General features: G+C 42.4%; 1 protein-coding gene across 1 annotated transcript in view; it reads right to left on the bottom strand.

The window, feature by feature from the left end:
- The window catches only part of atg10 (ATG10 autophagy related 10 homolog (S. cerevisiae)), a 218,221-nt gene that overhangs the window by 177,628 nt on the left and 23,663 nt on the right, over positions 1-16,930 (bottom strand). The window contains exons 3-4 of the mRNA XM_069936411.1: positions 16,240-16,371; positions 13,045-13,158 (exon numbers count right to left, since the gene is read on the bottom strand). Coding sequence (XP_069792512.1) covers positions 13,045-13,158; positions 16,240-16,362 — 237 coding nt within the window. The 5' untranslated portion in view covers positions 16,363-16,371. The remainder of the gene's footprint in view (positions 1-13,044; positions 13,159-16,239; positions 16,372-16,930) is intronic.

The following is a 16,930-nucleotide window of genomic DNA, read 5'->3' as shown; positions in this document are numbered from 1 at the left end:
AGGGCTGACTGTTCGGCCCAACCTCATACGAATTTGCAAGACAGGCGATGCCCAGTACTACTGGTTCTCTGATTCGGATGCAGAACATGGACCGTCGCTATCTTGTCGATGGAAACTGTGCCAGCTTTTCCATTCCTGTCAATCACAAAAGTCTTCAGGTGTTGTCATAAGACCGGAAAAGGACCATCGTAAACGGGCTTGAAGTGGTTTGTCAGTGGAACCCATGAGTACAGCAATGAAAATCATTTGACACATACACTCCAGGTGACACATGCCATGTTTTCCCAAAGACTATCCACATAACTAGTTGGATCGTAGAGCACTGTTCTTGGACTCAGATTCACAAACTTGCCTGCCACGGTTAACGTAGTGCCATATACAACTCTACCACTGAACATCCAAGACCTGCCTTAACAGCAGCACGCACTCCAAGAAGAACCATGGGCAAATATTCTCTCCAAGTAGATTCATCACCACCTGGTGTTAATGCTGTCTTCAATTTTCAATGGAAATGCTCAACAAGGCTGTTGACCTGTGCATGATCAGCCAGAGCATGAATATAGGTAGTGCCCAGATCACTGAGAGCTCAGAACAACACCAACTCAAAATGAGACCCTCAATCCATTGTAATAGTGACCAGAAGACCAAAACACTGAATCCAACAATCAAGGAAAGCCCGAGTGACCATCTCCGCAGAGATGGCAGTGATAGGAATGGCCTCCTGCCACCTGGTAGTCTGGACTTCACAAGTGAGCAGATAAATATATCCCAAAGATGGTGGAAGTCTAGGTGCACATGTTGGAAACCGAAATCTGGAACAACAAAATCCCCCAGCTAGGATTTCACATGTCTGACACGGCAAAGTAGGTCCTTCCCTATAATGCAGCATCCTGTTTACCATGAGGCCAGGTAAAACATTTCATAACTCGTTTGATTGATGCTTTCATACAGGATGTGATAGATTGTGAAGAGATTCAAAAATCTTCTGCCTCATAGCCGCTAACACAAAAGGCCTCGGACTTCCTGTGGAAAAATCACAGACTAACTTTTTACCCGATTTATCCAGGGTCACACCTTGAAGATGGAGATCAGAGTTGATCCAGCGATACCAGATGAGATCAGGATCTATGTGTTATGGCAGTGAAATTGATGGCAGTAGTTGTATGAAAGATATCAAAATCTGCCTGGACATGGTGTAAGCCATGGCATTTGCTTTCCGTCGGATGTGCCGTATGTCCGAAGAAAATTGTAGGATGAAGTCCAAGTGACAAATCTCTCTGGGTGAGTAGAGATGTGTGCAAGTACTCACAGTTTGCACAAGAAGCTGGTGGTCTGTATAAATGGTGAAAGAACGACCTTCCAATAAAAAGCAGAAATGTTTTTACTGCGAGATAGATGGGCAAGAATTCTTGACCAAACGTACTATACTTTCCCTGAGCCGGTGACAGCTTGGCTGAAAAAAATTGCCAGAGATTCCAATTGCACATGGGCTTGTTGTTCTAACACTGCTCCCACAGCACTGACAGACGCATCTGTGGTAGGAGAGAGCATAACTTTGGGCTTTTGATTTACAAACATGGCGGCCTGTTGCAAGCGCAGTCTTCACGTCGTTGAAAGCACGCACAGGATCATCTCCCAAAGTTGATGGTCTTTTGGACACGGCCTTTTCGGATCCTTTTAGTAGTTCAGTCAGGGGCATTAGAGATGCTGCAGCATTTGGCAGGAATCAGCGATTTAAAAATTCATCATGTCTAAAAAATGTTGCAACTGGTCAAACGTAACGGATGTACAAAATTCTCAAACCTCTCACACTTTCAATTCATCAGTCAGAATACCACGTCCCAAAAATATCAACAGTACCAAAAACACATTTAGTGGGATTGATCACAATGCCAAACACTGAAGCAAGGAGATAAGGTGGCGCTTGTGCTCCTCTTCACCCACACTTGATAAGGTGGCGCTTGTGCTCCTCTTCACCCACACTTGATAAGGTGGCGCTTGTGCTCCGCTTCACCCACACTTGATAAGGTGGCGCTTGTGCTCCGCTTCACCCACACTTGATAAGGTGGCGCTTGTGCTCCTCTTCACCCACACTTGGGACCAGAGTATCATCAAAGTAAATAAAAGCAAAACTGAGGCCGGCAAATTCGTGGTCCATAAATCGCTGGAATGTCTGAACTGCACATTCCAAATGGCATTCACTGAAATTCAAAGTACCAAAAGGAATAATTACTGCTGCCTTCACGACATTGGAAGGCTCAACTGGAATCTGGTAGTCAGCACGGACTAGATCTATTTTCACAAATACATGTTTGCCATGGAGGTTTGCTGAAAAGTCTTGTAAATTGGAGATGTTCTATCAATCAGGCACGGTGGAATTGTTCAGGGCACGATAATCACCACAAGGCCACCAATCCCTAGGAGATATTTTTGGAACCATATGTAATGGTGAAACCCAGCAACTGCCAGATCTACAGTCTATGCCCAACTCTTGCATGTGGTCGAATTCAGATTTGAAGGTTTTAAGACTGTCCTACGAGCCCACACTGCAGCCAGAGGACCATGAATCTCTACCTGGTGGGTCGCTGTATGTTTCACATCTGTGTGATGATACGATGGGGGTCACTAGGCAAGGGAAACACTTGAGGAAGGCTCAGAAAGGGCAGGAGTAAGTTTGAAGGCTCATCAGGCAGCTGATGATATTGGAGGGACGACAGATGCTGCTCAGTCCACATTAGCGATTTATATTTTTTAATCCACCAAACAAAAAGGTGACAAGAAATCCACTCCCAAAATGGAATTTGCCACGTTTGCAACTGTGAAAACCCAAGGAAATGGTTTCTTAAGACCGAAATCCAACATCCTCTGGCCACACATTTGAATATGAGAATCATTCACGGCTGAAAGAACACCTGATGTATTGGGGTGTCTGGATTCCTCTGTGGTTCAAGGGACCAAAATCTCTGCACTGGAATCGACAAGAAACTGAACACCTGAGAGGCAGTCTTTGAGGAAAAGATGGTGACCAACGTGTCCATGGGCAGCAGTTGCCTCTACTGCTGTGCCTGGTTGTTTCCCGGCTGCCATTTATAGAAGTCACAAGGTGGCTGATAGCACCAGGCAACAGCACCAAATCTCCAATATTTCCAACAAATACATCATCTCTCACCTCTACCACGTCCTAGACCTCCATGATTACAACCAGGTCAACGGAACAAAATCCTTTGCGTGCCCAAAGCCTGGACCTGCGTAGTCAGTGCTGCTCCAATTCAGTTATCTTTGATTGATATGGAGCTGGTTCTATCTTTGATTGATAAGGTGCTGGTGTTTCAAAGGACACAGAAAACAGTTATTCCAGTTCCACTTGCTCCTGTTGACTAGAGGAGAAACCAATCCTTCTATCTTCAAGGAATAGGTCATGGACCTAACAAGGTTGGCATGATCTGCCAACTGATCAAGGGTGGACATTTGAAAGACACTCACCAAATGCTCTTGAGTATGACGAGGTAAACATCGAAAGAACCTGCATTCCTGACAGGGTCTATTCCAGTTAGCCTGCACCTCCTCCTGAGCATTGGTGACGGATGCCCATCGCCTATTTGCCAATGTGAGTCTCCCTAGATGGCTGAGTATGCCACTGAATAGCCGTCTTAAGCATGTCATAAGGGAGATAACCCTCCCAATTCTCTAAGACGTCCAACACCTCACAGGCAATCTGCTCTGGAAGACACACCACAAGTAAACCGTACTTAGTCTTCTGAATCATCACACTGAGGGCAGAGAAATGTGCTTCAAGGATCATGAACCATGCTGGTGCATTATTAATAAAAAAAATTGGTGGGGGTGGGGCGGGGAAAGAGTTCTTCAGTTTGACCTCCCCAACTACTCCTACAAGGGGTTAATCCTCATCACTAACTTAGAAGGTACTGTGAACTCCCGGGGTCACCTCATGTAAGGACACTGATTTCCCACAGCTTACAAATAAAGAATACACTCACTTTCTGTCAGCACACCATGAAGTTAACTTACTTTTATTGTTCACTAGACATAACATTACATTCAACTCCCCAAACATCACCCAGCTAAACTCCTCTGACCTTCTCATTGCCTCACAGTGACACAGAGTGACTCTCCTCTCGACAAAGTACAAGATTGCGGAAGGTGTCTTGGACAAAGTTCCCAGGACCTGATGGAATCTATCTCAGAATGGTGAAGGAGGCAAGAGAGTTGAATTCTCAGGCTTTGACCAAGATCTCTCTATCCTTTAACTGCAGGAGATCCCCCAGAAAAATGGTCAGGCTCTTAAGTCTTAGCTCAGTGCTAGAGAAATTATTCAGTTTCTTAGTATTATGAGCTCCAGTTTTAGTAATATAGGATTATCACTTTAAGGGCTAGTATAGACAGGAGGGACTGAATGGTCAGTTAACATTTAACATTTCACACAAGCACAACACAAGTCACAGTCCAGCGATAATTCGATACATTGGAAAAACTGAGGGAAGGTTTATCACAGAATGTTTGAGATTCAATACATTTGCAAAGACATTGTGATTTTGCAAGGGAGAACTGTCCTGACGGCTGAAAAGAAAGCAGCGTTTTGAAACAGCTCTTGTGGCCAGCCCTTCTTGTGGAATTCAGAGCAAAACACACTCTATGAATGACTAGGCCTTTTCGGTGGATTGTCCTGTACAAGGAGGGTCTTTTGGGAAGCAAAGTGCTTCATTTTGATTGTGACTAACAGAGAAGGTCACTTGGAGAGACTGGTGCTAGGGTCTTGGAAACTTCATGGAGGACGCCCAGTTCGAGCCTTGCCTACAAAAGGACCAGGAGTGTTATGACCACAGCTCTTGTGGGTGGACATTTCTTCAAAGGCACACAAGGAGAATTTGAGAGTGTGTACCAGCCAGCCACAACTCCAGTCTTCCCACCAGTTGAACATTAATACTAGGCATAAAATTTCAAAGGCCTAAGCTTCAACACTGAAACGGAAAGACTGAATTTTGAACACACACACACACCTGGGGATAGATTTAGTGTTAAGGATAGTTTAAGAATTAAGACCATAGCTTAAGAGTAAGAAATAAAATTAGTGGTTTAAAATTAAACATTGTCTGGTTCATTGTCTATTGCTGCTCTTCATAGCTCTTAGGAACAGGATTTACTTACTTTTTGGACAAAGCGTTGTTATTATGGATGGTCAATGTGGCATTCTGTGGGGAGAGATCCTTACTTGCAGATATGATTTGATTTTTTTTTTGAGGTGACAGAGGGTGGGGTCAACACAGAGTTGTTGAGTCACACGGTATGGAGCAGGCCTTCAGCCAAATTCTTCCATGCCAACTAAGTTGGCATTCTGGGATAGTCCTTCTAAGCCCTTCCCATCCACATATCTGCCCAAATGTCTTTTGAAAGTCAAAATTATACCCATTCTACAGTTTCCTGTGGCCGCCCATTCCAGAAGGAAAAGTTGCTACTCGTATCCCTCTCACATCTCTCCCCCTCAGACTTGTGCCCTCTGGGTCTAGAATGGTCAACCCTGGTCAACAGCCTGTGAACATTCACTTTATCCCTGTTCCTCATGATTATATAAACGATGTCACTCCTCAGCTTCGACGCTTGTGGGAATAGAGGAAGAGGAATTTCTGGAGTCCACTCAAGACGTTTTTTTTTAAAAACAATACATTGAGGAATTAGAGGACAGCTCATTCAAGGCTTGTATTGAAGAAAGAATTAATTAACAATCTTGTAGTGCAAGGTCCCTCAGGAAATAGCAACCACAAAGCGACAGAATTGTTCATTATGATAAGCTGTGAGGAGGATGGAGAGAAGCTATACAGTTCAATTTGAACATGTTGGAGTGGGCAAATACAGAAAATTGTGGATAACTTCAGAGCCCAAAACAGGAAGTCAAATGATCTGAACAGGGAAAGGGAAGTGCAATGGGAGTAGCAGTTATAAAATCAAGCATTAAAAGGCACAACAGGCAATTAAGATTCAAGATTCCTTTGTTGTAATAGTGCAGAACATATATTACACAAAATGGCCTGCCTGCTGCAAGGCGAACAAAGAGTTGCCATTAGTGTTGCCCGGCGCACCTTAAATTACACGAGAAAGAGTGTCTGTGGATTCATTTCTAGCGTTCCTAAAGCCTCAGCAAAGACACTGGTTTGATCCATCGGCAACCGGTCCAAAGCACCGATACATTGAGCAGCTGAGGCCCTTCAGAAAACCATGTTTACTCTTGCAGCATAGTCTCGAATCCCAGTTTCAATATCTGGTTCCCATGAGCCAATCTCCAGCAGCTCATGTTGTTCCCTCAGCCACTGAGCCCTTTGCTGGTCACTTTTCCTGTAGGGTCAACTCCTCTATTTCTCCCCATCTCTGGTGCCCTGCGCCGGTCTGCTGATCCTCAGACTCTGCAACCCTTTGTGCCCGTTGCCAAGCACAGGCACCACCATCATGGGCGCAAGACCTCACAGTTGCAGGATTTTACTTAAGAACACTATCGGCTCCTTTAATAGGCTGTTTAAAACCTGTACGGAGCTGTCAACATTAGGGCCGGGTGGTTGAACCTACGGAGCAGCACTGTGTCTCCGCTCCCTGCTCTCCAGTGGCAGCCCTGCCATTACAGGAGACCAATGTTATCTTGCAACATAAGGAGTTCAATGAAGGTTCACCACCAGGCCAGATCCATGGAATGGCTGGAGTAATATATTCCGAGAGATTAATCTTGTATTTATTAGAGTTCAGAAGAAAGAGAAGGGATCGTAAAGAAACCTGGAACATTTAACAGGACAGAACAGACCCACTACAGTAAAGATGACCTGATGTCAGGAGAATCCAAGATCACAGGGACACAGCCTAAGAATAGGGGGAAAACCATACAAGATTGAGATGAAAAGCAATTTTTTTCCACTCAGGCAGAGGTGAATTTCTACAACTATAACACAGTTGTTAATAGTTATTAGGGCTAAAAGGATCAAGAGATGTGGGGAGAAAGCAGGAACAAGGCACTAAATTTGGAGCATCAATTATATTGCAAGGTGGAGCTCAAATTATTTTCAACTAAATGGAGAATGAGGCATTGCAATGGAGGTGGAGGTAGGCAGCAGCTCTGATGGACAAAATGTGTGGTAGGTAAAAAACCAAAGGAATAAAAATGAAAGAGATTAACAAAAGCACTAGATAAATGACATGAGAATTGTTTTTGCATATAAAAGCAGAGGTGATTGTTCAGATCTAGAATGCCCTTAAGTGAAGAGAATAGGGGAAATATGGCCAAACCGTGGTTTGCAAGCCACATGCAGCTCTTTGACATATAATGTGTGACCTGAAACAGGAATTGAACGAGCTGGTGCTCACAGTGATAGTTTTTGTGGGCGTGGCTAGCAATCACGTGATTGTAGCTCTCAAACATCTGAGGTTTATTGTGTGTTTCTCTAACGTTGAGCAAGTTTGGCCACCCTGGCTTAGGTAGATGAGGTAAATGCGGAAGGAATATTGAGTAAAACATGAAAATCTGCAGATGCAATGATTTAAGTAAAAACAGTGCTGGAGAAACTCAGGTCATCAAATAGCATACTCAAGCTTATGGACTCAATATAGTTTATCTACTTTATAATATTAAACTGGGCATTCAAAAAATAACAGAACGAAGAAAAGGAGAAGAATTATTGATGAATGGAGCGAAGACACTTGGGGCTACAGATTAACATTGAAATTTCACATCCAAAAATAGAGTACATAAGGATATATGTTAAAATTCAAAAAGGTACATTACATGCAAATCATATTTCATTCAAGCTGCTCACATTTTTAAATCAAACAAATTATATTATTTTATTATGAAATAAAGTCAAATCTAAAGCCACTACTAAGAAAGAAGCTGTTTGGCTAAAAAAAAGACAGAATTTTTATCAGCGTGATAAATTACCTCATTAGACAACATTTCTACCTTCGTAACATATCAAAGATTATAAAAGTAATTCAAAAAAGGTTTGAAAATTTTAATTCAAATCAGAAATTGAGCATCAAATTTTCTCCAAGTTTAAACATGTCATCACATAGCCATTGAGAATGATTAGACAGGGTAATGTCCCTCCATCTGAGCAACACTGCCAATTTAGCCATAATGGAAATAAAAGCTAACACACGTAGCTCACATGTTGTTAATGTTATGTCACTCTCTCCAACAATATCAAATAAAGCAGTTAAGGGATTTGGTTTAAAATCAACTTTAAAAAGTGCAGAGAAAGTTGGAAATACTTCGATTAACTATTTCTCAAGATTCTGGCATGTCTAAAACATAGGAATTAATGAAGCATCTCCAGTTGCTTGAATTCCGGATGCCAGGGGTTTCACTGTACAAATTAAAGACAAAGAATGAGCAGAGTCCAAGATCACTGGAACCCAGGAACAGACTTTAAAAAAAATAAAGAACTTTGAATTGTTGAAATATACACAAAACCAACATGACTTCAGCTTCAGCACCCAATCCCCATCTGTCCAGAAGCATCAAGACCCAAATCTACAAGATACATTGTTCTAGAAATTTAGCAATGATATACACCAAGTTTGTTCCAGAAACATAACAATGGTGTCCCCTTGATTGAAGAAGACAGCCACTGAGATGAATTTATCATATTTAGAGCAATATGGTCTTTTCCTGCAATCTATATCCGGTTAAAATTTCCAATTGGATTCAGTTATCTAGAATGGGCCCGATACTTATTTCTAAGGCCAATCCACGGGATGAGAATGGCTTGCTTCCACTCCAGCTCTGTCAGTTCTGAGATTATCAACAAGACCAGCATGGGACTGAAGAGGTCACAGGTGAAGAAGGATGTGGCTGATGTTGCAGATAAGCAGATAGTTTGGGAGCTGATGTATTTCTGCCACCATTTATACTGACTTCCTATGTGCTACTGATAGAGAGACAGCCGGTGCTTAGTAGCATTTTGAAAATGCTCCTCCTCCACCTTGAGCAGCTTTGAAACTCCAGGATTCCCACAAGTGAATCAATTTTCCAAGGAAGCATTGGGAATAATTTGAGTGCTTTCTCAATCTGCCCAGTAACATCTTTTGCTCAGACACACAAATGATGTGGACTGCCCATCAGAGATGCCCAAGTTTGAGGCTTGATGCTAGAACTGTCTAGGAACCAGAAACAAGAGCTTATTGTTGATTTTAGGAAGGAGAGACCAAGAGAATGTACACCTTGCTGCACTGATAGAACGCAAGTGGAGAGAGTCAGAGCCTTCAGGTTCCTTGAAGTCCATATCTCAGATGACCTCTCCTGGAGGCAGCACATTGTGGCAATCATGAAGAAGGCACACCAACTCCTCTACTTCCCAAGGAACCAGAGGAGATATGGCATGTCGCCAAATACTTGGTCAAAATATTATTAGTTGAAAAACATGTCGCCGAATACTTGGTCAAAATATTATTAGTTGAAAAACATTTAATTTCCAACAGCTATCAAACTCTTGAACTTCCCCTTGTTACACTAACCACGGATGATTCTGACATCACAAGAATTCTGTCTGCACTATTGCCAAGTCACTTTCTTTTCCACAAGGGTTACTGTGAATACTTATTATTCAATCAAGTCTACTGTTGCAATTTTTTTTTTTTATAAATACCTGTTTGTAAGAACTTTGGTGTATATGTACATTGAACAATGTATACGATAATAAACTCAGTCATTATCAGGATTTTGTGGAAATCAAATAACAGTGGAGTGCCCTGGGCTTAGTCTCCAAATCCAATGAAACATGATGGAATGCAAGCTATTACCTTGACCAATTGCAGCACGCTGGACACAAGCAAGGCCATACCATTGTCCAAAACCAGTCTTCTTCTTTGCAATATGGTATCTCATCCTCAACAAATTTCCTGTAAGACTAGGGGCAAGGCACAGGGACAAATAGCATATGGTTTAACCTACACCCTTCTCATTCCAGAACAGAGACCAGTTCAAGCTCAGTCATGGAACTGTAGTAGAAGGGAGATAACTCTTGAAAGTGCACTCATTCACAGGCTGAGATCCAAGGGCAGTGACCTGATTCAACCCTGACCTCTAGCACTGTTGGTGTGTTTGAACATGCTTTCTGTGACCGAGTAGGTTTCCTATTTCCCACATCCTAAAGTGTGGAGTTTAGTGGTTAATTGGCTACAGGAAAATTGTCAGTTGCCCTGGTATGTAGATGGGTAGTAGAATTTGAATGCTTAGAAACATCAGGGGAATAAAATGCATCATCAGCGTGCATAAGAATCCTCATCGACTGCTGCCAATTGAACATCACTAGGGCTTTATATTATTGATTCTTTTACAAGAGAATAGAATTTGTACAAACCATTTAAAGAATAAATATCACCAACTCCTCAAGCTATTTTGATGACACTTATTTCTACTTTGCTTCCTTCCAAATTTCCATTCCATATTCCCAACTTCTCTTCCTTCAATTAATCTGTGCTGATCACAAGAGACTTTTCAGACCAGTACCCAGGCTGCTTTCTTTTTTTCTTTTCTACCATAATGGCACAGTGGTTTAGCTGCTGGACCCAAGGCCTCTGGTTCACCAGCTAAACTGCTGTGCCATCGTGGTAGAAATACGAGTGCTCTTTGTGGAATTCTTCCTGTAACCATTAAATCCAAGTGCTCTGGTTTCCTCCTACATCCCAAAGACATGTGGGTGTGTAGGTTAATTGGATTCTGCATTGCCCCAGTGTTTAGGTGAGTCGTACAATCCAGGGCATAGTTAACAAGTGTGACAAAAATAAAAAAATAGCTTTGATGTAGGATTAGTGTCAATGGTCAACACAGACTTGGGAGGAACCTGTTTACATGCTGTATCCCTCTGCGATATGATATAGTTGGCAGGACCCCCAGTCGCAATGCCTCCATTTCCTGCACCTGCTCTCATCCTCCAATTAGTAAGAAGGTTCTCCTCGCCGTCACTTCCCAGTCTATAAATCTGACATTCAGTGGATTATCATCCATAATTTCCACCACCTTGAATGAAATTCTACCATCAGACACATCTTTCCTCTCCATTCAGAGCTGCCCCCTCCCCCTATCACTTCTCAACACTTTTTCCTCTTGTACCCTCCCTCGCCATTTTATTCAGGCACCTGCCTCTTTTTTGCTTGTACTTTGACAAAGGGTTCGGGCCTGTTAGTTATGTACGATATCTTTATCACAGAGAACGCTGTATCACTTGCTGAGTTTCTCCAGCACTTTTGCTTAAAATGCAATCAGTGTCTGCAGACTTTCTTGTTCAACGCTTCTCTTTCCCCTCTTTCAACTTTCTGATGGGATTGTTCCCTTCACAATCCCATCTCTACATCCACCCTGCTTCTCACAGCACTTGCCCACAGGGGATATGTCATCTTCCCATTTACTTTTCCCGCCCCCCCCATCATCATTCAAATGAAACAGCAAGTCAATGTACAGATGTGCTAGAGAAACTGAGCAGGTCCTGCAGCAGCCATCAGAAGTCAAAGGCCATCAATGCTCTGGGCCTGTGGGGGAATTTGGTGGAAAACTGGTACCTTCATGACTATTTCTGGCCAACTATGAGCCTCTTCCTTAGATTTAATACCAACTTAAGTTCTTGTCAATGACAGGAGAATCACTTTTCCTGTTGAGTTTCTGTGCCTTAAAAAGGAACACAAGTTTCCTTCAAATTATCCACTAATCTTTTTAAAACTCTAGCCATTGCCTTTCCACCATATTACTCCTGCATACATTTTCCCAAGCAAACTCTCCCCACATGACATCATTTCGTTTGTTTTCAGACCCAAGTTTTGCATTGAGCTACATCATTTAAAAACAATGTAACATTCTTTCATATTATTACTTTTCTATAAAACCTCTTAAAAACAAGATCATTGCACAGAACAAGGACACAAATAACCATTTCCCCAGTTAGCTCCACCTTATTACTGCTAATTTAACTGCATCCCATCTCTCTACAGAGGCATCCTGGTCTATTGGGTATTTCCTGGATACTCTTTTGTTATGGATCTCTAGCAACTACTGCATTCCGACCTTCAATCCCAGCATGATCTTTTGATTTGTTAACCTCTCTAATTGCCCTCATTCATCCCCTCGCCCACCCGATTCACGCTGCCGGTCTCTCCCCCTCGCCTGCCCGACTGGCGTCTTTAATAGCCTGATATTTGTAGCATTGTACTTTAGTCATAAAAAAATATGAACAAATGTGCTTTGTTCCTCTGTCCTTACCCTTCTCTCCACTTCAAAAATGTACACACTTTCTCAACTCCAGTTCTGACCTGCAATATCAACTGTTTTACACACTCTCTCTCTCTCTCTCTCTCTCTCTCTGCTGATATTGTCTGGTTGCCGATTTCCAATCAATTCAATGTGAATTTTCATTAATCAAAGTTTCTTATCAACATGCCCTCATTGTACAAATGTCCCAATGAAGGCAGATACTGATGATAAAATTCCTCATGGTGTCAGGGTGCCAGCATGGCTCCGGATGGTCGGAGAAAAAATTATTAAAGATCAGGACCTCAAACCTGAAACAGTGCACCTACTCCTCGAGGCAGCCCTATTCACCTCTATTCCGTGCGCTACTGAGAAGTGTACAACCAACAGCAGGTACCTCAGAGTATTACAGAGCAAAATCCTTCTGGGATAAGCAAAGCAACAGGAATGTACTTGATTACGCCAATATCCCCAGCAGAGGCTTGAACAGGCCTGAAATTATTGATAATATTACTTCTTGGGCATTTAAGTTCATATCCCAGACTTTTCCTTGATATCAAAGGGTGGGGGGGGGGGAATCATGCCATTATTTTTACTACATTTCAGTTCCTTCTTACTAACCCCGTGGACGGATTTTTGATGATATTAATGCAAGACTTGGCTTTGCACAGAAGGCCAGGAGACTATCCTGCCTCCACGTGCTTCCACGATAAGATTCATGTATAAATTTGACAATACAAAAAAAGCATTTTGATACAATTAGAATCCAAAGCCATTCACTGCACACGTTTCATTTCATTTACTCTCACCTCTTCCTCAGAAAGAGGATGTGCATCACAAGACCGAAAATCTGTTGTGGTCAAGTCGTTTTTGGAATCTTTACATCTTAAGTGTACTTTAACCATGTACCCCTCATTGAGATCCTGTGAAAATAGGCACATTGAAATGACGTTGGTCAGGTATATACCACTGCACAAGTTTTATTTTGTTTGCACAGCCTCACAGTTTATTCTGCTCATTTCACAAGAGAACTTGAACACTTCACAGCCCACGGTCAATAGCTTTGCAAATTATATGTTCCTTCTCGTTTAGCACTTTTGAAATGTGTCGAGAGTTTCAATTTCCCTGCCTTTCCAGTCAGTTACCACCAGGTCCTCAGTACTCATGAGAAATCCACCCCATCAATCCCCTCCAAACTTTTACTCCTTAACTTTAACCCATGCTCTCAAGTTATCAAGCTCTTTACCTAAAAAAAAAGCCTGTTGCAGGTTTGCTAGTTTTTCATACTCAGTTATATCAGTTTCCATTGTTCCAACAACATCTAGTTTTCCAAATCTGTGAACACCATCCAGTGCTATCACTCCCTCCAGAATTGCTTGAATTATTCTAGCTATGGCCAAAGTAGTATTGCATGCAGTTATAGAAGGGCCTCATTGACCTATCACAGGGGTGGCCAAACTGCGGCTCGTGAGCCACATGCGGCTCTTTGACCTTTAATTTGTGGCTCGCTGCCAGTCTCTCCCCCTCGCCCACCCGATTCACGGTGCCGGTCTCTCCCCCTCGCCTGCCCGACTGGCGTCTTTAATAGCCTGATATTTGTAGCATTGTACTTTAGTCATAAAAAAATATGATTATAATAAGACTAATTTTGTAAGGTGGAAATCTGATTAAAATATCTTTTTTTACATATTTGTGTCTTTGTGATTATTGAAACTAATACAAATTAACAGTTTAAAAACTGCAGGCATGAATAAATATTATTGCATTTAATATGCATTTCTTAAAATTTATATAAATTTTTGGTTACAAAATGGGTATGTGACAATAAGAACATCTATGTGAATTCTGTTCTTGTCCTGCGGCTCTCAAGAATCTGAGCTTTATCCTTTGTGGCTCTTACATTAAGCAAGTTTGGCCACCCCTGTCCTTTCAGATGATGCCCAATGGACACTTTTACACAGCCACTAAACAGCAGAAAATTTCAGGTAAATTTCTGCTCTGATGGCAGTGTAAAAATTGACAGAATTTTTTTTGGCAAATTCCATCCCGTAATATTTCCACTCATACCCCTATACATTTTTACGGAGCGGCTGCAGTGTAAACTGACTGAAGCCACTCCATAAGAAACCAGCCTAATGAATATGATGTTCCCCCTGCGACAAACTCTGCAACACAGGAAGGCTATGTAAAAGTGTCCCTCTGTAAATGGCCACATTAGGACTCACAGGAGGCAAGTATGCTATTTTTTCCCCCCCCCCCAGAATAATTCCAAAGTTTCTGTGTAAAAATGCCAATTGACTTCAGTTTTACCAAGGCCGCACTTTGATTTTAAGGGCAGTTGTTATCACCTCACCTTTGGAATTCAGTCCTTTCTTTGGACCAAGGCAGTGACAAGGTCTCAAGCCAAGTGGTCCTCTTGGAATTGGGGGGGGGGGGGGGGGAGGGGGAGGGGTGGGTGGAAAGAATTAAATATAAAGATATAAATTTGAAGTGAATTTTAAAAAATCTAAATTCTTCCAAATTCTGACATGTCCAAGATAATATAGCAGTTAGTGTATTATTATTAGTGTCAGTAACCAGTGTTCGAATCCACCACTGTCTATCAGGAGTTTGGGGATTCAATCCATGTCCACATGGGTTTCCTTGGGCGTTCCAGTTTCCTACTAAGTTGAGTCACCTTTATTTGTTGTTCATTCCATGCATTGCATGGTAAAGACCAGACTGCGTTTCCCCAAGACCACGGAGCAGATTTACAGAAATACAAGTTAAAATATCAAGATGTATACAGTAAAAGTCCACAGTACACTATTTACATATGTTCTGGGAATTCAGGAGCCTGATGGCTTTGGGTCGGGGGGGGCGGGGTAAATCTGTTGCCCAATGTGAATACAAGGTCCTGTGTGCTATAGTACCTCCTATCAGATGGCAGAAGATAGAATTTTTTTTTTAAAATGAGAGGTGTGTGAAGTCTTTCACAATGCTTTCCACATGATTCGTGTGTTGTAGATGTCCGTCATGGTAGGAAGAGAACCCCCAATGATCTTTTCTGCTGATTTCACTATCCTCTGTAGGTTCTTGCGGTCTGAGGTGGTACAGTTTCCAAACCGGGCAGTAATGCAATTGCTCAGAATACTCTCAATACATCCACTGTGGAATGTAATGAGAATGGAGGGTGAAAGATAAGCTTTCCTCAGTCTTTGCAGGAAGTAAAGGTGCTGCTGGGCTTTCTTCACTATAGAGCTGGTGTTAAGGGACCAGGTGAGATTCTCCACCAAGTGCACTCCAAGGAATTTGATACTCTTGACAACCTCAACGGTAGAGCCGTCAATGGTCAGCAGAGAGTGATCCCCTCGGGCACATGAAGTCGACAACCATCTCTTTCATTTTATTATCATTCAGATATAGGTTGTTGGCTCTACACCAGTCTGTTAGCACCGCAGCTCATCTCTGTATGCTGGCTCATCATTCTTACTAATAAGGCCCACCACGATCGCGTTGTCAGCGAACTTGATGATGTGGTTCAATCTGTGTTTTTATGCACAGTCATCAGGCAGCAGAATGAACAGCATGGACTAAATACGCAGCCCTGGGTGGACTAAATACGCAGCCCTGGGTGGACTAAATACGCAGCCCTGGGTGGACTAAATACGCAGCCCTGGGGGGCCCTCCGTGCTCAGTGTGATGGTCCTGAAAGAGCAGTTACTGACCCGGACTGCTTGAGGTCTCCCCGACTGGAAGTCAAGAATCCAATCGCAGAGGGAGGTGTTTAGGCCCAGCAGGCTCAACTTCCCTATCAAGTACTGAGGTACAATTGTGTTGAATGCCGACCTGATGTCTATAAACAGCATTCGAACACAGGTGTTCCCATGTTTCAAAGACATACAAAGTTAGTAGATTAATTTGTCACGTGGCTGAATTTGTTCAGCATGGACTGAAATGGCCTGTTATGATTGTGTATCTCAAAATTAAAAATATAAAGATAAGCAAGATAGCCTCCAACATACCTTTTGCCTCCACTCCCAGCCATTGGAGATTTCATCCGAATGCTTAATAAATAATTTGCAAAACTGTTGAAACTGCTCCTCTCCCAAGCAAATCATTTCATTTTGTTTGAAGTTTTGGGACATCTGCAGACACTAAGCAAAAAAAAAAATAAATGTGAACTTACAAGCAACTTCACACAGCACAAACAATAAAATTAACATTCAAGACCATCATTTATCAACTTTGTGGAAGTTTTCAAGTGTAAATTTGTTGCCGCACAAAATGATTTTGCTTTCTAAATGGTGAGTACAAAGGAGAACAAAGAACCATGATTTTAGAACAATTCAATGAAACTCATGTGCATCCATTGGGCTTTAACATTTACACCTATCCCTTGTTCACCTGACAAATTTTGGAAAAGTAATCTCTGTTGGGACACTGGACATTCCTTTCTGCAAGCGAAATCAGGTATCTCTTCTTTGGCTTGGCTTCGCGGACGAAGATTTATGGAGGGGGTAAAAAGTCCACGTCAGCTGCAGGCTCGTTTGTGGCTGACAAGTCCGATGCGGGACAGGCAGACACGGTTGCAGCGGTTGCAGGGGAAAATTGGTGGGTTGGGGTTGGGTGTTGGGTTTTTCCTCCTTTGCCTTTTGTCAGTAAGGTGGGCTCTGCGGTCTTCTTCAAAGGAGGTTGCTGCCCGCCAAACTGTGA

Source organism: Narcine bancroftii, chromosome 1, assembly GCF_036971445.1.
Source record: "Narcine bancroftii isolate sNarBan1 chromosome 1, sNarBan1.hap1, whole genome shotgun sequence".
In the NCBI taxonomy this organism is placed as follows: domain Eukaryota; kingdom Metazoa; phylum Chordata; class Chondrichthyes; order Torpediniformes; family Narcinidae; genus Narcine; species Narcine bancroftii.
This window is presented reverse-complemented; position numbering and strand designations above follow the sequence as displayed.